Source organism: Chionomys nivalis, chromosome 14 (assembly GCF_950005125.1).
Source record: "Chionomys nivalis chromosome 14, mChiNiv1.1, whole genome shotgun sequence".
Classification (NCBI taxonomy): Eukaryota; Metazoa; Chordata; class Mammalia; order Rodentia; family Cricetidae; genus Chionomys; species Chionomys nivalis.
In genome coordinates, this window is record NC_080099.1 from 20,552,479 (window position 1) to 20,579,347 (window position 26,869).

Below are 26,869 nucleotides of genomic sequence, written 5' to 3' on the forward strand. Positions count from 1 at the left end.
TCTCAGTCTTTTTTCCCACAAGGAACTGGAGCAACGAGAGAAGGCAGCAAGACAGAAGGGGTCTTCCTGAATCTGGACCAAGAATCAGAGAATTCTTGAACTTCAGAGATGATGCTGATGGGACAATTTCCTTGAGTTTAACCAAAGTCTTTTAGGGGGATCTTATTACCCCTTCCCATGACTGTTGCTAGGAGGGAGAACATCCCTTGGAGGGAGAACAGGGGAGAAAGTGACAGGATTTAGTGGGCCTTGTTTTCAACCATTGGTCTACTCCGGGCGGTAGCAGTCAAAGAGCTGAAGTCTACTGAAAAAAGCAGCCAAAACAAAGCCTTGTGTTGAGAGAGCAACTGAGACAAACCTAGATGAATGGGTGCTGGTCAAACTATGAGGCAAACCCAAATGGGAGTGCACCCTGTCTGCCATCCTCGTGGGAGGACGTAACTGCAATGTTTTAGTATAGTTTTGTAGCAAAGCACATTGTTTCCAGTTTTTGAATAAAGACTGCAGCTCTAACCATTGGCATAATTATCCCCATCTTAAGGGCAGGAATCAGAAGTTCCTGGGGGAGCCAGCCTAAGGTCAAGCTTCCATCTCTAGTGTCTCTGTTCCCTCATCATCTGAGGATCGGCAGCAGGGCTTGTGGGTCTCCTAAGCTGTGCTGAGGATTACATGAAGATGATTTTTTATTTGCCTGATACTTAGCCAGCACGATACATTATCTGTCACTGCTGTCATTGTCATCATCATTGTCCCCATCATCTTTATCCACCATGCCATCAGGTTTTGTATTCATAGGAATTAGTAATTAATATTGGGCAGGCAGATGGAGGGATACACATAGTCACTAAATGTACATTATTTAAAAGGGCCCTGACCATGTTTGAAGGGAGACTGGGTCAAGAGAATTGATTGCTTGGGGCCTGGAATTTGAGACCAACATAGTGAGATCCCATCTTAAAACAAAAATCACCTACCAAGTAGGAGCCCTCAGTTCTGAATCTTCAGGTAAAACTAGGAGCCACTTTCTTTAGATTTTTAGTGTATCTATGTTGAGATGTGGGTTTAGAGTCAATGACTTCCCTCATACACAGGATACCTGTATGGTCAACCTAATTCAGTTGAAGTCGAAGCTATGCAACCGCAGCTCCCAGATTTTAGCACTCGAGCTTCTGACTTTCCTGATGTCAGCCCCCAGAATGTTTCTGTGTATTCTTGTTGTGCGTTGGAGTAAGACTATTAAACCAAAACCAGGTGGTGGCGCACGCCTTTAATCCCAGCACTTGGGAGGCAGAGGCAGGCTCTGTAAGTTTGAGGCCAACCTAGTCTACAAAGTGAGTTCTAGAACAGCCAGGGCTGTTACACAGAGAAACTCCATCTCAAGAAACAACAACAATAAAAAAATATAATAATAAAATAAAGAAGAAAGAAAAGTAAAAGACTATCAAACCTCAATGCAGTGATCCTCTCTATGTGTAAATACGTTGTTTAATTAGCAGATTGGGGGAATCTGGTCTATCAGCCAGCCCGATGACTGAAAGCACAGGGCAGGAAGACCTTAGCTCCTTCCTTCTAGAGAACACTAGAACTCCAGAATGCTGAAGCATGTGAATATTAATGTCCCCTATTCCAGCGCAGGGGACAACTCCAGTGTTTCCTTGGCCATCGTCCAAGCTGGTCAGAAGGACCAGGGCCTCTATTACTGCTGCCTCAAGAACAGTTATGGAAAAGTCACTGCTGAGTTTAACCTCACAGCGGAAGGTAAACCTCGGCTTCTTCTCGGCTGCTCGTCAAAGCCCCAGGCCCCTGCCAACTCAGAGGAACGCCCATCCTGACTCTGGTCTCTCTGTTTCCTTCTAGTTCTCAAACAGCTTTCCAGTCGCACGGAATATAGAGGTAAGTGACATGAACTGACCTGGCAGAGAGTGGGCTCCCCACCAAAACACACCTTTTTCCCAGCACTCTCCCAACCAAGTGCACTCTTCCGTCTCCCGGGAAGGGCTACCTACGATGCCCATGATGGCGACTCAGGACCTGTTTCCATGGGACTGGAGGAGCCATTCTCCCAGCTATAATTTTAGTAGATTTCATCACCTAGAAATGTATTGTTTGTGGAAAAGACTGAACTGCAGCCATGCAGTTTTGGAAAATTGTCCAGGGGAGTTTGGACTTGAATTTTTCCTCTAGGCATAAATCTTGCTTGTATGGAGCTTTCTAGTCGGTTATGCTTACATTTTGATTCTTCAGTTTTCTTTTCAGCTAAGCAGACTATAACCTTGTTTGATTGCATTCTAATGAAAAAGTAAAAATGTGTTTGTTTTTGTGTTGTCTTTCAGCGCATCTGGTATTCTATAGTCTAATAACTGCTCCTAGCCATCCGTGCGGCCCCTAGGATATGCACTGAGTTCTCATAGCCTGGTGCACTCTGAGCTTGCTGTGTCCTGTGTTGTATCTTCACTGGGGCGACATCTGTGGGGTCCCACCTGGCTTATTTGTCTGTGCTTGAAGGGAAGCATGAGGATTAAGAAAGAAATAGGCAAGAGATAGCTGATAGAGTCGAGAAGGCATCTAGTAAATACTGAAACTGGCCTCGTGTTTATTTCTCACAGGCTTTTTGTACCCTCATCCAGAAATGAGGGGAACGTCAAAAGGCTTCTTTACCAAGATACAAAGAACAATCCAAGTAATTACTTTCTCAATACCCCAAACACCGAATAACCACACCCTAGGTCAAAACATCCTGTTAGTAACCACACCTTAGGCCAAACCTCCTCTCATATACTTTGAAGTAGCAAGACTAGGCCTGAGCTCTCTGACTTTTAGTCAAGGTGGGACGAATTCACACCCGTGGCCTCCCCCAGTCGTGTGGTAATTCCTCTGGGAAAATGCCTTGTCAACCTGCACCCGCCTACCCCTACCCATTGTGCTGGGAGAGTGGGAAGGCCCATGATCTAAATTACCCACACACAGCCACTTTTTAACAAGATGTGGTTGCTGGGAAGAACTGCACACAGCAACAAAGCAGCTCCACACACCCCTGCAGCCAGCCCTGCATCAACACAAGCGTAGACAACCTCTGCCACAGCATAGCACCCTGGACCAGTTTCAGGAGAGAGAAGCATTGGTGGTCTCGGGTGAGCATCTGGAAGATGTGCGGTGTGGCATTTAAAGCAAAGAAAATAACTGAGACCTCTGGAAAACAAGCCATTGGAGAGAATCAAGATATTCTAGTGTCTAGTACACAGAAAGCAAGAGACTGAGTCTGCTGGGTGGGTTGGTTGTATCTGTGCCCCTGGCTCTGGTGTGTGTGTGTGTGTGTGTGTGTATGTGTGCATGTGTGTGTGTGTGTATGTGTGTGTATGTGTCTTGCCTCAGCTGGATAGTGAGTTTGAAGTCAGCCTGGTCATATGAGACACCGTCTCAAAAGCAACAAAATAGCAATAAAATCCCTAGAATCGTGATTTAGAAATGGTCTAGCCAACACTGTGATATTACAGACTGTAATAGGAGCCTGAGGCAGACAAATTGTGAATTCCACGCTAGCCTGGGCTGCACAGCATGATTGTCAAGGAGTGGGGGAGGAAGGAAGGAAGGAAGGAAGGAAGGAAGGAAGGAAGGAAGGAAGGAAGGAAGGAAGGAAGAAGGAAGGGCTGAGAGACAAGTGCTGCCGGATCTCCTCAATGGTGTTTTTTCCTCTTCTGTTTCACCATCCTTTAGTCTTGCTTCTGGTTACTCTGCATGTCTTTCCTGGACTCCCCAACTTTGTTCCAACCAACCTCCCCTTGTACACAGCCCTCAGCCTGTTCTCCTCCTTCAGTGGCTCCTCTCCCCACTCCTGTCAACTTTGTCTCTGTATGGCATTAACCATGATCTGTCCCTCTGGGTTCTACAGGTCGCCTTTATCTTTATCTGCTTTATGAGGGGGGATATTTGAGACAGGCTTTCTCTGTGCAGCTTTGGAGCCTGTCCTGGAACTCGCTCTGTGGATCAGGCTGACCTCGAACTCACAGAGATCTGCCTGCCCCTGCCTCCGAATACTGAGATTAAAGACATGTGCCCCCACCGCCCCGCTGTCTTTTCCTTACAAAGGGATAGTAGTTAAATCACGGATTAGGATTGGAGATGACCCCGCCCACTGAAAGCTGTGCTGTGTTGTAGGATGCGAAGAGATAGAATTCAGCCAGCTCATCTTCAAAGAGGACGTCTTCAATGACAGCTACTTCGGGGACCATCTGCGTGGCCAGATCTCCACGGAGGAGCTTCACTTCGGGGAAGGGGTGCACCGCAAAGCTTTCCGTAGCACGGTGATGCAGGGCCTCATGCCGGTCTTCCAGCCCGGCCACGCATGCGTGCTCAAGGTGCACAACGCTGTTGCCCATGGGACCAGAAACAACGATGAACTTGTGCAGAGGAACTACAAACTCGCTGCCCAGGTGGGTGAGGGAGCAAGCGTGGCTCTCTGGGTGAGAGAATGAAGGGCCGCACGAGATGAAAATGAGAGGAGTATTTCCATACGGGCATTTGGCTTCTTCAGGGTGAGGATTAAGGCTGAATGTTTGGGGGACAACATTGGCTTCTGGGTCCTCAGAAGGAGTTGGGCTCAGCTCGGGGACACTTCCTTTTGTCACCTGGGGTCCAATGGGCTGTGATCATGTTGGTCCCTAAGGCAAAAAAAAAAAAAATCCCCTTGGGCAAAGGGCGATATGATGGGGCCTAGGAATCTATTCATCTGACCAATCTCAGAAACAGGAATCATCTTGCTGAGCAATTCTGAATTCTTCTAACCATCTGGATTACAATGTCTTTGGGGGATACAGGAATGCTACGTTCAGAATACTGCCAGATACTACGCCAAGATCTATGCCGCTGAAGCTCAGCCTCTAGAAGGCTTCGGAGAGGTGCCAGAGTAAGTCTGCTGAGCCTGCCTTGGGTGACTTGCTGTGGGTGTGGAGGACTTAGAGGTAGGAGGGTAAGAAGGACCTATTAGTCAAGTATTTGTTTTTGTCTCTCTGACTCTATACTCCATGGGGGATCATAAGGCTGCTACCCTGTTCTTATTTGATCTCCAGAGGTATAAGAGAATACCTGGTAAGGATTATTATTTTTGTTTTGTTTTGTTTTGTTTTGTTTTGTTTTTCGAGACAGGGTTTCTCTGTGGTTTTGGAGCCTGTCCTGGAACTAGCTCTTGTAGACCAGGCTGGTCTCGAACTCACAAGGATTATATTTTTAAATTTAAAAAAATGTAATTATGTGGGGCTGGAAGGATGGCTCAATGGTTAAAAACACTGGCTGTTCTTCCAGAGGACCTGGGTTCAAATTCCATTCACATGGTGTCTTATAACTGTTCCAGTCCTAGGGGTTCTGATGCCCTCTTATGGCGTCTGTGGGCACTGCAGGCAAGGGGTGAACAGGCAGACATGCAGGCAAAATACCATACAAATAAAAATAAGTTAATTTTTAAAATGTAAATTCTGGTTAATTTATGTCTTTGCGTGGGGATGTGCACATGGGGGCGCAGATGCAGAATTCGGAGAAGGGGATCTATTGTCCTGGAGCTGGAGCGACAGGTGTTTGTGAGTACTGGGAACAAAGCTAGAGTTCTCTGCAAGAACAGGAAGTACTCCGAACCATTGAGCCATTTCTCTGTCCCTTGATAAATATTCTTAAATTTGTTTTCTGTTTTTTATTATGCTGCCAGGGAGATGGCTCAGGGTTTAAGTTCACTTGGTGCTCGTTCAGAGACCAAATTAAATTCCCAGCATCCACTTGGGGACTCATGACTATCTGTAACTCCAGTTCCATAGGTTCTGGTGCCCTCTTCTGGCTTCCACAGGCACTGCATGGTTTTGATATAGAGATAGTGGACGCAAAACACCTGTACACACAAAACACACACACTTTTTAAAGTTTATATCATTATTGTGCATGTGTGTCCATATGCAGTGGAGTGTATGTGCCATGGCACACACATGGAGGTTAGAGGGTAGCTCTGTGGAGCTGGTTATCTCCTTCTACCTTTCTGTGGTTTCCAGAGATTGAACTCAGGTCACCAGGCTTGTAGAGCAAGTGGTCTTACCTGCTCGGCCACCTCACCAGCACTGCTATTAAGTAAATATATGCGTGAGTAGAAGAGTGGATTCTGCCACATTAAATAGATATCACGATATCTACCATGTTAAATTGAAAATTGGACACATCCCCACACATAGATTCCACCTTCATGGCCTTGCCTCAACAGTAAACAAATACACAAGAACAAGAAACGGTCACAACACAACTAATAAGCTGTGGTGACCCCACAGGGAAGTCCAGGGACACTGGAGCAGAATCCTCTTCCCATAATCCTCTGGGCGGAAAGTATATGCTTTATCCCCTCATTGCCTGAGTACTTTGAGGCTCAGCAAATTCCTGAGAGTCTGGAGCCTGTGTTTATTAGCTGTTTATGTGATAAGGTCATATTTGCCTGCAAAGTAGAAAGAGAAAGGGCCATGTCAGGACACTGGAGATACAGGAAGAGCAGCCATTTATACATCAGTGAAAACAAGAGGGGAGGAAGGAAGCAGTTCTTGTTTGCATGCTCCTGCTTCCTCAGAAACCCTTCCCCTTGGGTGCTATGATGTAGTAGGATGCCCCGTACTTTCTGCTTTTTGCCAGGAAGCATGTGACACACGTGTCTAGTACAAGCAGCTTCGTCAGCAGCTTCAGCAAAATTAACAGTGCTGCAGAAAAACAACTGCTTTTCTGTTAAACACCAAGCCAGGCGTTGGGGTGAACTCAGTTTCATAATGTAGGCACTTGCCCAGGATCTTTCTTCTTCCCTCTTTTTCCTGCCTCTGTTCTCTTAAGTTCTGCCTTAAGGGAGAAAAGGTAGAAACGGTAGCAGAATTTTTTAGGGCCCACATTTTGGCAGCTCCAACAGGCTAGGTTTGGACACCTGCCCCAGGATGACCAGTGATGGTGAAAACCAGAGAAAGGAGATTGAATTCATGAATTGGGAAGAGGGATGAAAAAGGAGACCCATGACTCCAAGTTCATCCTCGGGATGCTGACAAGAGCTGTAGGTTGAAATACAAGAAGAGTCAGGCTGTGGGAACGCATACCTTTAAACCCTGCACTCAGGAGGGAGGCAAAGGCAGGGTGGACCTCTGTGAGTTAGGGGCCGGCCTGGTCTGTAGAGTGAGTTCCAGGATTGCCAGGGCTACACACAGAGAAACCCTGTCTCAAAAAAGAAAGACAGGAAGAATTGTGGCAGGAGGCTAGAAGCATGCATAACTAAGCAAGGAAGAGGGCCAGGTGCATGCATAATTAAACAATCCTCTATCTCTCTATCTTTGCTTCTGCCAGGTGAGCCGGGGTGTTATTGCTGTCACCTCTGAGGATGTGACTGGTTCCTGCTGCTGCTCTAGGGTGTAGCTGTGTCCTAGAGGATAACTGACCTATCTAGGGTGGGGTCTGTCTTGAGAGGTCTTGCTGCTTTTGGAATCCAGGTGTTTGGAGGATGCTGATTTCTGTGGCCTCAGCCTTGACCTGGTGATGAGACAGGTTAGGTGCAGGCACTCCGTAAGTGTTGGGCATGCGTAGGCAAAATCAGGCAGAACTCTGGCCCCAAAGCAAAGGAGTCAGACACAAAATGAAGGCAGAGCTACCAAGTTTTCAGTCTGCATTTAGTTACCTTGTGGCTCCAAATGAGGAGTCAATGCTTTTGTGGTTATTATTTTTATTATTACATTTTTATGAAGTATGTGTATGTGTGTGTGCGTGCTCATACGTGTGCATGTGTGTGTGTGCTACAATAAACGTGTGGAGGTTAGAGAACAACATGCAGGAAAGGGTTCTCTCCTGTGACCGTGAGGGTCCTGGGATTTGAACTCAGGTCATCAGGCTTGGTGGCAACTGCCTTACCCAGCGAGCCATCTCATTGACCCCACGAAAGCAGTTTCTAAGTGCCCATCACTAAAGCAAAGCCGTAGTATCCTAGTGCAGGGGCAGACCCAAGTTTTGTGCAGCTTAACCACGTGGGGTCCTTTTAAAGGAAAAGAACACGTAATGGATATCAAGATGGGTTCGGGGGCCTAGAAGGGTGAGCTCAAGTAGGGAGTGGATGTTGTTTGATGTCATCCATATTCATCAAACAGGCTGCAGCCCTAAAGACAGATGAGGACATTTTTCTATCAAAACTGTTTCTCCTGCAGTACCCTGGGAGAATTTGCGGCTACATATGTGATTATAGCATACGGAAGGGTAAGCAGTCTCTGAAGGATGTCTAGGCCAGATACTCACTGACTGGAGAATGCTACATCAGGGATGCATACGTGTGTGCCCTGAGCTGCTGGCCCTGCATACTGCTAGGCTTCCAGTTAAGCTCATATTGCTGGGATCTGGAGGCACTGGACCACAGTCAACCTACCCCCCCAAACACACACACACACACACACACACACACACACACACCATGTTTACTTCCAGAAATGGGTCCCGAAAGCAGTTTTCTTTTTAGGGAACTTTTGGGATCTCAAAGACAAAACACTCCATACTCCCTGCAGTTTTTGCTTTCGAATTCATGAATATCAATGGCATCAAATTGTCTATGCAAAAACCCCAACTGGGCAGACACCAAGCTAATTGAGATTGTGAGTAATGCCCAGACTTTGTTCTTGTTCCCCAAAGGCTAAGGAATTAATAAGAGCCCAGACAAACCTTGAATCCTTTTGTTTGGTGGATAATTGGCTTGAGGGAGTCTTCAGAGGGTCCCCTGGGTCTTGCAGATGTGACAAAGGCTTGGTGACCAACCTATTTTTTTAGGGATATGCAGCAGGGCCACAGCTCCAAATATGCTCCCTCCCATCCCATCCGAGGGCCCCTAGACACTTCTTTAACAAGACACAAAGGCTGGCAAAGAGTGCCCTAAGAGCCTTTCATTTACTCCTCCTTCCCCTAGAAGTTTCTCTCCTAAGACACCCTCATGGATACCCCCAGCTTTCTGCAGGTCTACTCAAATGTCCTTTATTAATAAGCAAGGACTTCTGAGTCTGAGTAAAAACAATAGCTCCTTCCCCGCCCCAGTGCAATCTCCCCGGTACCACACCAGACTTCCATGTGACATTTAACATCCTGCAGTTTGCCATTGCCTGTTACCTCCATTTAAACGCAAGTTTCACGGTTGGGAGGCAGATGGATGGGAAAGAGAAATAAAAAGGAGAGGACTTGAGTGCTCCTGGGTGTGGTGGAGGAGAACGTTTATTATAGATATAAACAGAAAGTGGAGGCAGAGATAGGGACATCAGGGAGAGTCCAGAGTCAACATGACCCTCAGCTGGGCCATATGGGGAGATGAGGGAGGGAAAAGGAGAGAGTGGAACCAGGTGCCGCAACCAGGAGGCCAAAGGAACAAAAGGAGGCAGGTGACCAAAATGTCTGAATTATACAGGGAAGAACTTCTGGTGGGAAGGGCAGCCCAGCCCCTGGGGCGGGTAGAGGGCAGGATATGCCAACCATACCCTGTAACAGGTAGGGACTGAGGGGTGCTAAGAGAATCTGGTCCTAGCATCGAACCAGGTCTACTTTGATGTGCTAAACAGGCGCCTCAGTCATTTGTCCCCAGTGTGGAACTAACAGCCAGGGCCTCTGTTTTCTCTATTGGTGTTTGTGAAAGAGTGTCTGGAAGAGTGTTAGCACACGGAAGCCACTGGAAATGAGTGTTTGCTGACGGAATGAAGTATGAATAGGTAAGGCGTGGGTGAGTGGATGGACGGATGGATGGGTGGGTAGGTGGGTGGATGGATGGATGGATGCATGCATGCATGTATGTATACATGGGTGGGTGAATGGATGGGTGGATGGGTGAATGGGTGGGTGGATGAATGGGTGGGTGGGTGGATGGATGGATGGGTGGATGGGTGAATGGATGGATGGGTGGGTGGGTGGATGGATGGATGAATGGGTGGGTGGGTGGGTGGATGGATGGATGGATGGATGGATGAATGCGTAGATGGATGGATGGGTAGATGGGTGGATGGATGAATGGGTGGATGGATAAATGGGTGGGTGGGTGGATGGATGGATGCATGCATGCATGTATGTATACATGGGTGGGTGAATGGATGGGTGGATGGGTGAATGGATGGATGGATGGGTGTATGGGTGTATGGGTGAATGGATGGGTGGATGGGTGAATGGATGGGTGGGTAGATGGATGGATGGGTGGGTGGGTGGATGGATGGATGGGTGGGTGGGTGGGTGGATGGATGGATGGGTGGGTGGGTGGATGGATGGATGGGTGCATGTATGTATGTATACGTGGGTGGGTGAATGGATGGATGGATGAATGCGTAGATGGATGGATGGATGGGTGGATGGATGGATGAATGCGTAGATGGATGGATGGATGGGTAGATGGGTGGATGGATGAATGGGTGGGTGGGTGGATGTGTAGATGAATCAATGGATGGATGGATGGGTAGGTGGGTGTGTGGATGCATGTTTGCATGTAAACATGGGTGGGTGGATGGATGGGTGGATGGGTGGTAGTTGTTGATCCAATGGATTACTGAGATAAAATGATAGAGCCTGGTATTGTGTCCCAGGACTATAATCTCAACACTCTGGAGGCTGAGACAGAAAGAGCTAGACTTCTAGGCTAGTCTGGGCTACCTAATGAGTTTGAGGCCAGTCTGGCTCAAACAAGTGAGACCTCATTTGTTTATTTATTGGGGATCTAATACCCTCTTTGGGCCTCTGCGGGTACCATGCACCCATGTAGTGTGCATGTATGCAGGTAAAACATCCATACACATAAAATAAACTTTAAAAAAATTAAAGCAAAGCCAAAGCTGAACGCAGTGGTTCGTGTGTTTAATCCCAGCACTTGGGAGGCAGGGGCAAGCCAATCTCTGTGATTTCCAGGCCAGCCTATTCAATATAGCAAGTTCCAGACCAGCCAGGGCTGTGTAGTAAAACAATGACCTCAAACAAAACCAAACAAAATGACACTAAAAGTAATGACAAAGAGGGCTTCAAACTAATTCTAGAAACAAAAGTAGAAATGAGTCTTTTGGTTCATTAAATACAATTGGAGGCAATGCAAAAGCATAAAATAACACACGGAGTGGAACCTAGGTTGTCTGTGTGCCCTGCTGCTCCGGGTGACAGGAATACCCAGGTACTTGTGTTCCCCTCTGAGAACCATGTCCTCCTCCCTGACAGGATCATCCCTATTTTCCTCATCCATCGGCCCGAGAACAATATCCCTTACGCCACAGTGGAAGAGGAGCTGATTGGAGAATTTGTGAAGTATTCCATCCGCGATGGGAAGGAAATCAACTTCTTGCGAAGGGACTCGGAGGCTGGTCAGAAGTGCTGCACCTTCCAGCACTGGGTGTACCAGAAAACCAGCGGCTGTCTCCTGGTCACAGACATGCAGGGTGAGCGGACCGCACCACCCAGTTCTGGGGATGCTGTGGGCTCTGGGGCATTTCTACGTGGAGGAGGGAGGAGGGAGGGGAAGTATAGAGGAGGAGAGGTCTCCTGGGTACCAACAAGCATCTTCTCCCTAAGATGTTATCCATGTCCAGTTGAAAACGAAGCTTGGCAGTGGATGATTGGCCGAATGAAATAATAAAATTCATATCAATGGCTACCAGCAGTGCCTTCCACTATAAAAGGTTGAGGCTAGCTTCACTGTTACACCCCAAAATTCAGCACACGTGGAAGTCCACATGTACTGCCATGAGTCAGTTAAGATGTAGTATTTATTTCCCAATAAATGAAAGTGTCGCTGTAACCTTTAGATCTTGGGCTCTCCTGTGGAATTTGCAGTGTGCTTTCCAGGTGCAGAAAAATTTTTAGGAATACAGCTTCTTATAGGAAATGGACATGTCATAATAGGGTTCTTTCTGGAACAGACTGGAGACAAGTATGTCTGGGTATCCCCAGGGAGTTGGTTTCAGGACCTCTGTGGATATGCACTTCTCTAGATGCTCAGGTCCCTTGTCTAAAATGGCATCGGGTTTGTATACCTCTACATATTCTTCCGTACACTTTGAGTCATCTCTAGATGACTTCTAGCACCTAATGCAACATAAATGTCCTCTAAGAGAGTGTGCTACATCGATCTGTACATACTCAATATATATTCAATATTTTCAAATATTTTCAGTCCCCACCCACTGATGTGGAGGAAGGACCAGAGAGTTACTGTCTTGAGTGCATATAGCTCATTTGAGAAAGAAGCCCAGAAAATGGCAGCAGAGACAGAGGAAGCACAGGGAATCAGTAGAACATGGGCAAACTCCCAGTTACTACCGTGGGCAACTGTGCTCTGCTGGAAGCCTGCATTGAGCACACTTCCCAGAATTCCCTGCCCAAGTATGGGGGAAGCAGGAATGATCACCCACAGCTCCCTTTAGCACCAGCCAAATATCGTTCACGGTGGTGGCATTGAGTCCCCTGTATTCCACTCTTGCTGCACTGGCAAAACTAAGATTTTAGGCAAAGTGGTACTCGCAGGTGGAACCAGACAGAAAGGACAATGGTACAAGAACATTATCCCATAGCACAGAGAGACAGAGACACAGAGAGAAACAAAGACACAAAGAGACAGACAACAGATAGTCAGACAGAATTTGCAAAACTGTACAGAGGAGTTGCCCACATACCCTCTGTGGAGCTTTGCCAAATGATCACAGCTCATGTAAATGCTGCACATTATCAAAACTAGACAGTGAACCCTGATCCAGCCGAGTGGCTAGACTACAGGAGGGACTAGATTTCTCCATCTGTTGCATGCATTCGCTTTTCTGTGCTTTTTATTTATTCTCCATGCTAATCCTGTATAGAATATGCTCCCATTTTACAGCTGAAAAAAGCTGAGAGCAAGAGCAGTGGTTTAGCTGCTGCCAGTCAGCTAATAACTGTAGAGAAGTCCAAGACCCCAACCTACATTTTCAGAGTCTGGATGATGCACTTTTTGCACAAGATGTCAAACTAACAAATTTGCAGTTGAGTTACTTTCCAGGCTTCTCAAGTATCCCCTGATGTTAAAAGGTTCTGATGTGTGAATATCTTCTACAGGGTCTGAGGGACTCCCAGGAATGACTTCACACACACACACACACACACACACACACACACACACACACACACATTCTGAACAGACAGCTGTTTGTTCTATTGCGATTCTGGCTGTACAGTTGTTCTTCCCAAGCTGTCACCTTCGGAGTTAATTTTGCATTAAATGTATTTTGTCTGCGGAAGAAGAGCACCCTGGAGCTTCACGCACAGCTAGTTTTGCTCCCAGGCACTGGTAAACAACTGCGATGGAATATTATATCTCTCCGCAAATGATGTGTGCGCTTAAATGTGTTGGCACAGTGCTTCATAACAGGGCTTATTTACTGTCTGCTGCTCGGAAAATCTCTCCATTGCCATCGTCCTTGTGGCGCCAGCACACACATCATCTGGAGGCAGTGTCTTGGCTTTGTACACACCACAGTTAAAAGTAAGAGAAGCAAAACCAAATGCGACAGTCGTCTTCCCCGCGTGCATTTGTTTGTTGATAGAAACTTGATGGGACTGTAGCTTTGTGGGGTCAGGGGTGAGTCCATGGCTTAAGACCTGAGACCTGTTGAGACCACTAGACTTTCTAAGGAGCCATCCCCAAGAGGACCACCAACCCTGCCCTTCCTCCCATTAGAAACACCCCATAGGCTACGATCAGCTGCACCTCAGTCTGACAGGTATGTGCACATCAAATTGAAAGTACTGCCCGCCAATGATTGCTGGAAACCTTTGTTGAATTACTGGCAAATAATTAAACCAAGTGAGCTAGGTTTCTGGAAAATTCTCCATCTATATCTCCCATTTCACCAGAGGTACTCTGAGACTACACACACACACACACACACACACACACACACACACACATCTACACTACATATTCAGCTTCTAGGTGAATTCTGGGAACCTGGATCTGACCTCAGGCTTGCACACTGAGCCGTCTCCCCTGACCTTGGCAGCCTACTTTTCCAAACCAAAAATGGCAGCTGCCAACTGTGAGGGCAAGGGAGGACACTGCCCAAGCTCAAGCACCTATTGCCAAATGACTTATAAAAACTGACCCTTCCTGGAACTTAGAGCTGCGGTGTTTAGACAGGACCTTCCATGGAAAAAAGATGTCCAAAGTGGCCTTTGCAATTTGGCATCTTTTAAAAACCATTGCACTTCCTACAAATTAAGCAATATGAAGCAGGCATTCATGTGTTCCCGTTGTTAGTATCTTTGGAAGAATGAGATGATTCAGCTTTTAAAAGGTTCACTGGGATGTCCAAAGTGCCACGTTTAGCTCACAGGTACGTGTACAAAAGCTGGGCTGGCTGCCAGGTGACTCACCTATCTGACTAGCAACACGGCAGCATTTTCGCCATGCTCTTGGTGGACACAGATGAACCAGGCATTCTGCCTTCTGCTTACCTTTCCTGGGCCTCTGGGATGCAGAGCCGTGGAACCGGGTTGTCATCCATTCTCATCCCAGCGTTGGCTTTAGAGAGACCTGGGACCTCCTTCCATACCCCAGACTGGTTTGTCACCTACCTGCCTGTTCCATGGCCAAGTTACCTGCTTGGTGGAGGGATATCACTGCTTACAGTCCAGCTCATATAGGACCAGAGTCAGAGATATGTCAGAGGTGTCCAGCAGGTCACCACTGGATTGCACAGGTGGGACGTACTGAGGCAGGGCAAGTGCCCAGAGCCACTGTCCTAGGAAGTCAGAAGCAGAAAGACTACCTGGATAGAACAGGAAGATGCTGGAAAGGCCCAGGGACCTCTACAGTCTGGGAATGAGCACTGATGATCTTCCTAAATGCTAGCCTGGGAGACAGATGTTAAGGATTCTCACTGAGGCTGGGGCAGAGGGAAAGTGGGCAGTCCTTTACTGTAGTAGGATGCTCACCTTCCTCATGCTAGAAGACAGCAGGCTGTTCATTTCCCTTGCACTCTGTCTCCCTAGCTACTTTCCAGCTGCCCTTCTGGTAGCACAGTAGGCAAAGGGGCCGTGTGGGCCTGGGTTTCCAGCAAGGACATCAGTGGCAGTGGGAAACTCAGTAGCCATTGTCTGGGGTTTGGTATTTCCAGTCACCACCATGGGTCCGCGAATGAAGTTATTGAAAGTCTTAAATGGCTGGACCGTGGATTCCAGACGTCACCATCTCCAGGCAATGGCTACAAGTCCACCCACAGCCTGTGAATGTTTCCTAGGATCTGGAAATTCTTCAGCGAATGATAGGAAACAATCTTAGTGGAAGCGAGAATTGTGGATGTGGAGTTTGCCTTGGAATATGTTGACTTGAACTTGCTTATTTTTGCCATTGACCAAGTCGGTCCATGCCCACGCTTCCTTCTATTTAAGGATTTCCACTTTCCAGATGTAAGTCCAAGAGACATCATTTCTTGCGAGAAAACTCATGGGGAAAGTGCCTAGTCTCAAATTCATCAGAGAGCAACCGAGTCCCTGCTCCATCCTGGGGCAAGGATACGTCTGAAGGAGGTCTGCCCTGGGGACTGCTGCCCGAGGCACAGGTCTGCCCTCCCCACCTTTACTCCCCACACCAGGCGCAGGGCAGAAGGACTGTGAGTCTCCCAAGGCTCTGGGGGTAGAACCTGGGAGGTGAGTACACATGGACTCATCCAGCCTGGGAGAGTGCCTGACCATTTCTTCTCGTGCTCCCTTTAACAGCTCGAACGCTGTCTTTTGTCCGCAGGTGTGGGGATGAAGTTAACTGACGTCGGCATAGCAACACTAGCTAAAGGGTGAGTAGGAAAAAGTGAAGTAGGTGTCATTTCGCATTGGGTTCCGGCAAACGCTGCTTGGCTAGTGGATTTCTTGTCTTTACTGTGGATGACAAACGGTCTTGGGAATGAGTTCAATTCATTTCTTTTACTTACATAAAATATTTATGAACTTTGTTCTCAGGGGGGAAACACATTGCTTCCTAACTTTGAGGCAAACAAGAACGCCTGCAAACACATTGCCAGACTAGCTGACTCCTCAGAGGAGTGTCCTGGTGAGAAAGTGTCCTGGCATCACTGGGATGTCTTTCAACCCCAAACCTCCAGTTTTTACACTTACCATCGTCTCTATTGAAAGCTTTTGTTGTTTTGGTTTTTGCAATTGAGCACAATAAGTTTTACGCATTTATTTTTAGTCCATTTTCCCTCCCCCAAAAATCCTTCTGGTGGCTCACAGGCACGAGAGATTATTACAGAAGCTTGCATCCCTGGCTGTCTAGCCACTTCCCAGCTGCCTGCCTGGGAGCACAGGAGCCATGCAAATGCCTGTGACTGGGTACCAGTGCTGTTGGTTTTCCTTCCCTAGTTGAATGCAAGGATGCTGGTCTGCTCAGTTGTCCACTCTCAGGTGACCCTGCGACTATTAGCCAAAGCTTTAGCAAACTGTCCCAGTTTGCTGCTTCACCTGGGCCCCTCTGACGAGAAAGCGGCTATTCATGATTTCTTCAAAAAATATTTTTAAATGTATTCTGTGTGTGTGTGTACACGTATGATATATATACATGTCACACACATACACACACACACACACACAAGGAGAGCACAAGCTGAGCTCCCACACTCATCTCTCTCCCGGACTGTGGATACAATGTAGCCAGCCGTTTCACTCTTCTGCAACCTGCCCCAGCCACATGCCGTGATGGGCTGTGCCCTTAAACTGGGAGCCAAGATCACCCTTCCTCCATAGGTTGCTTTTTGTCAAGAGTTTTGCCATAGCAGCGAGAAAAGTAACGAAAACCACAGGTTTGATTCATGAAGTTGTTATAGCCTCAGGCTCTCCAATTTACTTACAACCGAGACGCGGTCTGGATCTCTCTCACCTGGTGTCTTGCTTTTGGAAACCGGCTCTGTGAGGTGAGCTCTTGTGATGGAACTGACTCTCACACTCATCTCACGGCACCAGATGGAGGCCTGGTTGCTGTAGGCTTCTCGGCATTTGGTCATGACATTGGGCTTGCAAATAGAATGTGTCAGCGAGGTTATGATGTTGTCCTGTCAAAGGCAGGAGCTTTTGAGAGAGACTTGGTCCAAATCTGGGCCAGGCCCTTTACCTCCTCTTCTCTTGGTGGTAGCGTGGCTCATGGCTCGGTATGTCTGTCTGATGAGTGGGATGGCTGGATAGGCTCAGTTTTCTCCTGTTTGTGACATCTTGTGGCTGATGTTCAAAGCTGTCCACGTCAGCGTCCTCCCTGGGTGAGTGTTCCGGTAACCTGTGGTACCCTACTTGTGAAGGCCTTTGGTTGTCAGAGCACTTTCCCAAGTGGAATCTTCTCTAAGACTCGCTCTTATCTGTAGAACAAGACAAATCCCATTTCAGCCAGATCTGGCTTGCCTGTCCATCAGCCTGGGGTCCTGTGGTTTGCTGAGGATCCCCCTGGCTAATCTACCTCCAGACCCTGTCACCGATGTTGGCTCAACAGAACTCCCTACTCCTGCTCACCCGTGCCTGTTGCCAGGATACACAAAATTCCACAGTATCACCTAAAGCAGCGGTTCTCAACCTTCCTGCTGCTGAGGCCCTTTGAAATAGTTCCTCCGTTGTAGTAACCCTCGCAAGCATAAAATTATTTTTGTCACTACTTCATAACTGTAAGTTTGCTTACATAATCATAATGTAAATATCTGATATGCAGGATATCTGATATGTGACCCCTGAAGGGGTCACGACCCACAGGTTGAGAACTGCTGGCTTAGAACAACCTTCTACTAAACCAAAACCGCTCAAGAAGTCCCCAAACCAAAGTGAGCACAAGAGGCTGGTGATTTAGGGCGTCTTGTGAAGCATGTCAACGGCTTCCAGGAATGAGAGAGCTCCAAGTGGCACTCCCCCTCCTAATTTAAAAGGAAATCTAAGCCCTTGGTTTTGTTCTCAGCTTTTATGTTACTTTTCTAGCCTGGGACAGCTGCCCAAGGCCCATTAGCAGAGAGGATGGATGGAGCCAAGGGCAGAACGCTTCCTGCAAAGTGGCACTTACGACTGACTGCTTTCCCACCCAGGGAGAGGTGGGAAGGGAATTCTGCGGTGTTCGAAAGGACTCTAGATCAGCTTGTCCGGGTTTTAAAGTTTTCTTTACAAGCTTAAAGAAAAGTCACACATTTAAACAGAACTGTATTTTAGAAGCTTGATTTGAAAAATCAATAAATGGGGAATCTCTCAGAGGATGAGGGGTGTTAGGGCTTCCTTACACATCCTTATTCTCCAAGGGAACCCACCACCTAGATTCCCAGGCTCCCCTTCCGTCTGGAGCAGGGCTGAGCCAGCAGTGATCTGGGGAGGAGAGGGAAGGGGAGGACCAGTAGCATTCTCTGCATGAAGGAGGTGGGTGCATGGGAGGGGGTTAAGCATCCTTGATGTGCAGGGGTTTATCTCACATGCTACAAAGCAAGATCTGTTTGAAGAAATGTTCCCCTCAAAGCCAAAAGCTGCAAATGGACAAGAACAATGGTAGCCCACTGGGAAAGGGTTCAGACTCAAAGATGCTCTGCAGATCGGACGAAACTGTTCACACTGAATGCCAAGGAACAGGGGAAAGAAAGAGGGGGTGTCGGACTTTCCGAGTACAAGGGAGGGGCCGGGTGAATGAGGACCCATTAGACAGTCTCCTCTATTCTGCACAAGCCTACGGATGAAAAGCCTGGCGACAGAAAGAGAGTTGCGAATTCTATGGGAGGCTAGTTCCCTGGCAGCCCTTGCCTGTAGAGGAGGACACCGTCCTAAAACGTGGAGCCCTGTGTCATTTCAAGACATTTCCAGGCTGTAGGGGTGAAGGGGTAATAGCTAAACTGGCAAAGTGTTGGCAAGCATGAGGACTTAGGCTCAGTTCTAAGAATTCACACACACACGCACACACACGTATATTATATACGCACACATACACATAGTCTGGCATGATGACTTGCACTTGTTATTCCAATAGCAGGGGGAGGGGGCAGAGATAGGAAGCTCTATTCCAGTTGGTCAGGCTAGTTGGAGACCTTGCCTCAAAAGAAAAAAAGAAGGTGATTGACACATGAAGAATGACACTGAGATTGGTTCTGTCCTCCATACCAATACATGCATTTATATACACATGCATGCATACATGTACATATTCCTTATGTCTCAACTTGCACATTTATTTATCTCACATCCCAATAAATGCAAACTGTCTTGTTCTGTAATGAAGTTAAAGATATTCAAATGAAGATTGAGATGCTATTTGGCAAATAAATAATCTATTCATAATCTCATAAAATAAGGAACCGTTATGATCTGCTCATTGCAACTTTCATTTGGCATGATTCTGAAAACAGTGCTGTCACGGTCCTCCTGGGCTATCAGCATTATTATGTCTGGAGGTGTCATCCACCCTCCAGATAGACTGGAGAGCCTAACTGGCTCTTTGATTATATTTCTGAGTTGAATTCCTCAGCCACCTAGAGTTCTCTGAGAGAGACAAAGAAAGATACTCAATCTGGCAACTGGAGACTTGGGAACTTAACCAAGCCATGCAGCGGGAACCGACCAGGGGCCCTGCAAGCATCTCTCTAGGCAATGGAGTCCCCCGGGAGAAAGTGGAGGGGATCATGATTTAGCCACTAGAGGGCAGCAGAGGCTATAATCGCCTCTCTGGGTTTAAAAAAAAAGGCTCTAGTCACATGGTTAGATGGAAGTGAAACAAAGAGGGGTGCTCTGAGCAGAACTTCCCGTCAGTACTTGCTGTGTCCAAATGAGATGGTTATGACTAGCTACCAGGGCACCTCTCAGTATGGCTACCTGCCAGGAGGTGCCTGTCTACCTTCAGAAGGAAGAACAACCAGGTGTAAGGAGGCACGGAATTGTCAGGCATTCCTGATATGGAAACCACATTTGAAAGATTCTCACCACCCAGGATGCTCGGAGGTTTGCAAGGGAAAAGACTTCACCTTACATTTTGGCAAGAAGCCTTTGCAGCAGTGAGCTATGCATGTGCTTGGACCTCCAGGGCCGAGCAGAACCCAACAGAACACATTTCTCCACAGGTAGAAGTAGCATAGTGTTCTTCTGGCCCCTGCCCAGAAGTCTTACAAACAGTGGCTCTGAGGAAATAGCTTGTATGTTTTGTGTCGAAGGCCAGGTGAAGTCAACTCAGAAATGATTATAACTGGAGTTTAAAAAGCAAAGATCCAATAAGTAAAATTTAGCACAGCTAATGTTTCTAAAACTGAAAACTCTATGTGTGTGTGTATGTGTGTGTAATACAAAGTTCCTTATCCCAATGTGCTAGATTCTTAGGCCACAAATGCAAATGTTTAAAATTGCAAGAGTTTATGGTTTCATAGCTCTGGAGGCTGAAAGCCCGAGAGGTGCCAGGAGGTGACTTAGTTTTTGTTTTTGTCTTTCTGTTGCTGTGATACAATACTCTGACAAAGGCCACTTAAGAGAGGTTTATTTTGGCTCATGGTTCAAGGGTGTGTTCCTTCCTGACGAGGAAGCAGAAGGAAGGAGGGATGGAACACCTGTTCTCATGCACACTCAGGAGCCAAGCACAGGGAATGGTACCTTCCATAAAGGGCAATCTTCCAGCCTCAATTAATTTAAAATGACTCCCCACATGCCTGCCCAGAGGTCCTTCTCCTAGGTGGTTCTAGATGCCACCAAGTTGGCGTCCAAGATTAACTCTTACAGCAGGACTAGTTCCATCTGGAGTCTGTTTCACGCCTGTCTCCTGCCTTCCGGTGCTTGTTTTTTTATTTGTAGATGCATCACTAGAACTCCGCCTCAGACATCATATAGGTTTCTCATGCGCCTCTCTCTTTTCTCTACTTCATATGTAAATATCGGTAATGCTGGGATCCAGGATCTGCTCTACTGCAATAGGATCTCATCCTAAATCATTAGATCTACAGTAGCCACTATTTGTAAATAATATCACCCCTGAGCTTCTTGGAAGGACAGAACTCTGGTTATCTGCATATCTAAATAACAGGAACAGTAGCGATGGGTTTCCGCATCTGGGTTCATATTGGAACGATGTCACGAAAGCCTAGATCGGTAGTTTCCACCAAGCCCGAGGGTAGCAGATGGTGTATGTGGCTTGCACATCAGGTCATAAACTGAGGGCTGTTTCCTATTGCTTGGGTAGATGACAGCTTGGTGAAATTAGACTTGCGCCCTCTGAATACATCTGTGGTTAATTGGTCTAGAAACATATGGACCTTGCTGCATTTTTCTTCCCAGGCAAAAACCATTTCACAATAATGGTTGCCAGTTGGAGAGAACAACAGGGCAAAGCCCGACATCCAAGTTGAGACAGAGACCAAATTTAGAGAAGAAAAAGATTCTGAATTCTGTAGACACCGGGTAGCAAAACCTAAAAAACGCGCGTACCTCTGGTAAAGCTGTGGAAGGGTTCAGTATTGCCTGAGTCCAACTTCAAAGTGTGCTCTGGTTGGAGCATCCCGCCTGGAGGTTTGTGAGCTTGAAGCCTGGTCTTTAGTGAGCAAAACTGTAGAACTGTTGAGCCGTGGGGCCTTCTGATCATGGGAAAGCATCAGGAAAAGATTGATGTTGGTCTTATGGAATGAGGTGCCACAACCCAAGGCCACAGCACACACTTGGCCCCTTCTGTCTTGGCCTTTTCTCTACCATATTGCAGTGTAGCCAACGGCTCTCACCAGGATGTCGAGGCCACATTTGGAATCTCTAGCTAAATAAAGTCCTTTTCTTTATGCATTGCATCTGGGTAGCGTTGCTTGTTTTGTTATTATAAAAGCAAACAGAGACAGAGAAATTCGGAAATGCGATGTGGAAACCCATCTGGGCTGAGATCAAAGAGCCCTGCTGGTAGGGCTGGGATCTGTTTACTTGTTCTTTGAACAGTCATAGTAAAAGCCTGCTCTGGACAGTGTCTGGGGAGAGGTGGCACCCGTGGAGAGATGTCGATATGCACTCCTGATTCTACGGTGTGGGTCAGCTCCTCAGGACACACAGAGACAGAAGTGAAAGCTCCACTCTCATGCTGAGGAAAGGGTCCAGGAGGTTCCGTGGAGCCTGCCCTACAGCCCAAGCTTTGCAGAGCTTCCGTGCTGAGAAGCATGTCCCAGACTGTGCAAGGCTGCCTTTACCACGACCATGTGTGGGTGACACCCTATCTAGAGGCAGTCAAGTTCTAGTTTCTACTGTGTCTGCACACGTGTGTCCTGGGTTGTCTCCCCCAACACACACACACACACGCACACACACACACACACACACGGTGGGGGATGCTCGGGCAGACAGGAAGTGTTCACAGACTAACATTTGACATTTTCCTGAGTCTTCTGCAGAGGACGATAGAGATGGAAAGCTGACGGGCTTAGCCGTGGGAGTCCCTGCTCTGACGCACTCAATTGCTGCATTTGGTTGGCTTTTTCTTCAGCAAAGTGCACGTGTCCTTTGGAGAGCAGCTGCATCTCCTAAGGAAATGGCCTCCTGGAAGCAGAGAGGAGGAGGGGCAAGCTGACTGTAGCACACCTGTCAGGATGGAGTTGCAGGCCTCCACCAAGACTGCAGGGAGCGGGGAAGGCTTTCACAGCCCCGAAAGTAAAACCTGGTGCACATCACCTAGGAAAAGCAGTGGCTTCTTTTTGGCCTTACTCTTGGGAGAGAGCCCCACACTCACACCCAGCTGTGGATGTGCAGCTCCTGGGTCCACGTTCAGGAAAGTGCTATGTCTAGCTTCATCTGCTGTTCCTGTCTCAAAATTCTCAATACCTTTTGAACATCTTTTTGTTTTGCACTGGACTCTAAAACATCAGGTCAGTAGCTCTATACTCCAGGCAATACCCTCATGCCTATATGCTTGTCTGTCACTGACCCTCCAGCCTCTCCTGCGGCATTCCTCCTGCTGGAGGGCCCTGCCAGTCACAGCAGTGCTAGGATCGGTGACTGTAACCATCCATGGCCAGGAACTGAATCTTTACAATGTGCCATCCACTATGTGGCCAGGTGGGTAAGAGGCATTTTCTCATTTCAACCCTCCACCCACCCTATAGGGTGACTGTCCCTCCTTTCCCTCCCATTTGAAAGCTGAGACAACAGGCAGATGCTTACAAGATGCTTACGAAGGCTCAGCATCCAGGTTTACTGAGCCAGCAATGAGTATTTCACCAGCATCCACGTTGCTGGGGTGATTAGACACCTATCTTCTCCAGACAGGAAGTCCACGGGCCGGCTGCTGTGCGGGTTCACTGATGGACCTGTTGCCACTAGCACAGTGCTTGGCTGGGTGCTCTGTGGATCAGGAGCGGAAGAAAGTCGCTGGTCCTTCCTCCTGCGTGTCTATTTGTGAGGACTCAGTGGCGACTCAGGGCAACACGAAAGTAGAACACTGGAAAATATTGACCAGTTATAAGAAAGCACCCAGGCTTGACGAGGATGCTCACCTTTTGGAGCTTATAGCCTACTGAGGCCCCAACTCCTCTGCTGCTGATGGCACAGTGTGCATGTGTGCACGCATGTGTGTGTGTGTGTGTGTGCATGTGTGTATGCGTGTAGGATGTAGCTTGGCTGGGAAAGTCAAGGAGCTGAGGATGGACGGTGAGCAGGATCAAGTGATAGAAAGGAAGCAGGGCATCCCATCTAGAGAGCAGTGGTTCTCAACCCCCTAAATGCTGTGACCCTTTAGTACAGTTCCTCACGTTGTGGTGAACCGCCCCCCCCCATAAGATTATTTCATTGCTGCTTAATAACTGTAATTTCATTGCTGTTATGAATCACAATGTAAATATCTGATGTGAGACCCTGGGTAGGTCACCACCCGCAGGTTGAGGACTACTGATCTAGATGAGTTTGCCTGAGCAAACTCTTGGAAGGTACATGCATGACCTTTCCTGAAGGTGACAGGTCAGGGAGCTAGAGACAAGATCAGCAGCAGGACTAGGGGAGGGTGAGGAGTTCGTCATCATCTTAACATCAGTGACGCTTTAAGCAGAGGTGACCCGACTTACTACACTCATGACTTTTCTTATCTGTTTGACAAAATACCTGACTACAGCAACCCAAGGAAGAAGAAAATAAGTTGTGTGCTCACAGTTTCAGAGCGTCCAACCCACGCCGCATGCCCAGAGCATCGCCGTGTGCCCAGAGCATCATCATGGTAGGAGTTGCAGCAGCAGAGTGTCTTCATCTCACTGTGGGCAAGAAAGAGGAATGGACGGGAAAGGGCCAGGGAGGGAAATATGCCAGGACCTACCTCCGGGACCTAGTTCCTCCAGTCCCAACTTCCTCTGAAGTTTCCAGAACTTTCCAAAATAGCACCACTCACCGGGGACCCAGCGTTCAGAATATGAGTCTCTCGGAAAAACATTTCTTCTCCAAGTCAGTGTCTTTACGTTTTGTAGAGGTCATTCTTGTGACAGTGTATAGAATGCACTGATGGGAAAGGAAGAAATGGGCACAAGCCAGACTGCAAAGGTAGATGTTGTGGAGATCCACGTAACTTCCAAGTATTGAACTGGGAAATTCAAGTAGCAATCAAATGAGCTCGTGTGTGGTGAGGAGGATCAGTGGAACGTCTCAAAGGAGTGCCAGTCATGGGGGAATTTATGGCTGCTGAATACGTCCTTTTTGGGGCAGCAATACTTGCAAGGAACGGAGGTGGAAACTGGAGTTAGCGCACAGGACTTGGAGTTTTGGGGCAACTTGATAGAAAATAACTGCAGGATCATTTTGCCAGCTACGAAGTTAGTATCAATAGTCTGCCTTCCTTGTAAATTCTGCCTAGAGCCCAAGGTCCTGATGCTGTCCTGGAACTCACTTTGTAGACCAGGCTGGCCTTGAACTTACTGAGATCCTCCTGCCTCTGCCTGGGATTAAAGGCGTGCACCACCACCGCCCAACCTGAGACCATATTCTTTCCTTCTCTTTTGTGTGCATATACGTGTATACAGTGTATGTGTTTGTGTGTGTGTGTCCATATGCAGGTGGACAGAAGCCAGAGGTTGATCTCAGGTGTTCTCTATTGCTCTCCACCTCATATTTTGAGACAGGGTCTCTCGCTGAACCCAGTGCTTCCTAGTTGGGGTGCTTCGTGGTTGGGCAGACTGACTGACCAGCAAGCTCTGGGGATCCATCTAACTTCATCCCCTCCCAGTACTGGAGTTACAGATGTGTGCTGCCACACACAGCTTTAGACAGTTGTGAGCCACCATGTGGTTGCTAGGAATTGAACCCGGGTCCTCTGGAAGAGCAGCCAGTGCTCTTAACTTCTGAGCCATCTCTCCAGTGCCTCTTCTTTTCTTTTAATTGTCAGCCATGTGGTTGTTCTTACCAGGAATAGGAATAAATATATTTTCTACGCACCATTAATTTCTCTTTCAGACATGTCTTTGAAACCGGTAAAATGTCTTCTCTTTAAGTGGTTTCTTTTCACTCCCACATACAGGTACAAGGGATTCAAGGGCAACTGCTCTATGACCTTCATCGACCAGTTCAAAGCACTGCACCAGTGTAACAAGTACTGTAAGATGCTGGGGCTGAAATCCCTCCAAAACAACAGCCAGAAGCCGAAGAAAGCAAACATCGGGAGAGGCAGAGCGCAGACAAACCCGGCATCCGTGAAGACGCCGGAGCCTGGGACGCCCACAGAAAAGAAAGCCTAGCTAGCGTCTCTCATCCCTTAGGAACCAGTGACCACCTGCCGGCAGCACACAGGCTTGCATGTGGACACCTGCAGACACACGGGACAGGAACCTGCAGCCTGCAGAACGTGTCCCGGTCCTCCCCAGCCCACTGCCACTTGCCGTCTGCCAAACTGACTTTGGAATGGATCTCCGTGACTTTGGAATGGATCTCTGTGACTTTGGAATGGATCTCTGTGACTTTGGAATGGATCTCTGTGACTTTGGAATGGATCTCTGTGACTAGCCTTGCTGGGACACCTGTCAATTCTGTTGTCAGCCTCAAAGACAGTCCGCTTTTTACGTACACAGCTGGTGCCTCTACCCATCTCACGTCGTGTGTCTACTTGCGTGTTGCACGTGGTTTGTTGTCAAGAGTGCCATGCTGCCTGGCAACTGTCCACCGTCAAAATCCTTCCCACCTTGTCTTCTCACCTCAGGGTTTCTGGACGTTTCTGGAATCATGAATGTCAGATGTCACCTATGCTAGCTAGCTATTGTTGCTGGGGGTGGCTTCCCAAGTGTGAGGGCCTCTCCAAGCACAATTCACACAGCCTGGCACAGTGTTCTGTTTCAATAAATTCATATTTAAGCAAACAGGGTAAGGTGTACAGGTCATCATAGCCACTTGGCTGTTAGAATCTGTGCTTTTTCCGCATTCCTCCAAGATTTTGTAATTTAGAAGTTTCCTAACAGGTTTACTGTAACACTCAACATTTGCATCCGTGTTTCCTCATCGTACAACTGAGCTTACGTCCCTTTCTAAATGTGGTCTCCCTGGGGTGCTAGTTAGGCAGGGTGCAACCGCTACAGGGATCCTGCACTCCCTTGGTCCTCATGGGTCTCCTCTAGGCCACACCTCCTTCTGGGAAGGGCAGAAGCTATGGTGGATGCACCTTCAGTCTTCTCAGACAGCTGCCTTTCAGTAGAAGGCTCCTGGCTTCTTTATCTTTAAAACACTGTTCTCCGCTGGGCCTGGTGGCAGAGACTCATCCTAGCAAGAGGATGGAAAGTTCAAGGTCAGTATGGATAACCTGGTGAGCCCCTGCCTCAAAGAGAAAGAGTAATAAGAGCTGGGATTATAGCTCAATGGGAGAGGGACTAGAACAAGACCTTGGGTCCATCAAACCAATGTGAAGCAAAACCCTTTTCTCTTATGCATGAGAAATTTGATGAAAATTGGAACACAG

General features: G+C 47.7%; 1 protein-coding gene across 1 annotated transcript in view; it reads left to right on the plus strand.

Moving 5' to 3' along the window:
• The window catches only part of Alpk2 (alpha kinase 2), a 112,982-nt gene extending 86,591 nt beyond the window's left edge, over window positions 1-26,391 (plus strand). Inside the window, exons 7-13 of the mRNA XM_057788769.1 lie at window positions 1,631-1,758; window positions 1,858-1,893; window positions 4,156-4,430; window positions 4,815-4,903; window positions 11,200-11,417; window positions 15,752-15,800; window positions 25,445-26,391. Of these exons, the coding sequence (XP_057644752.1) occupies window positions 1,631-1,758; window positions 1,858-1,893; window positions 4,156-4,430; window positions 4,815-4,903; window positions 11,200-11,417; window positions 15,752-15,800; window positions 25,445-25,661 (1,012 nt within the window). The 3' untranslated portion in view covers window positions 25,662-26,391. The remainder of the gene's footprint in view (window positions 1-1,630; window positions 1,759-1,857; window positions 1,894-4,155; window positions 4,431-4,814; window positions 4,904-11,199; window positions 11,418-15,751; window positions 15,801-25,444) is intronic.
• The last annotated feature ends 478 nt before the right edge of the window (window positions 26,392-26,869 follow it).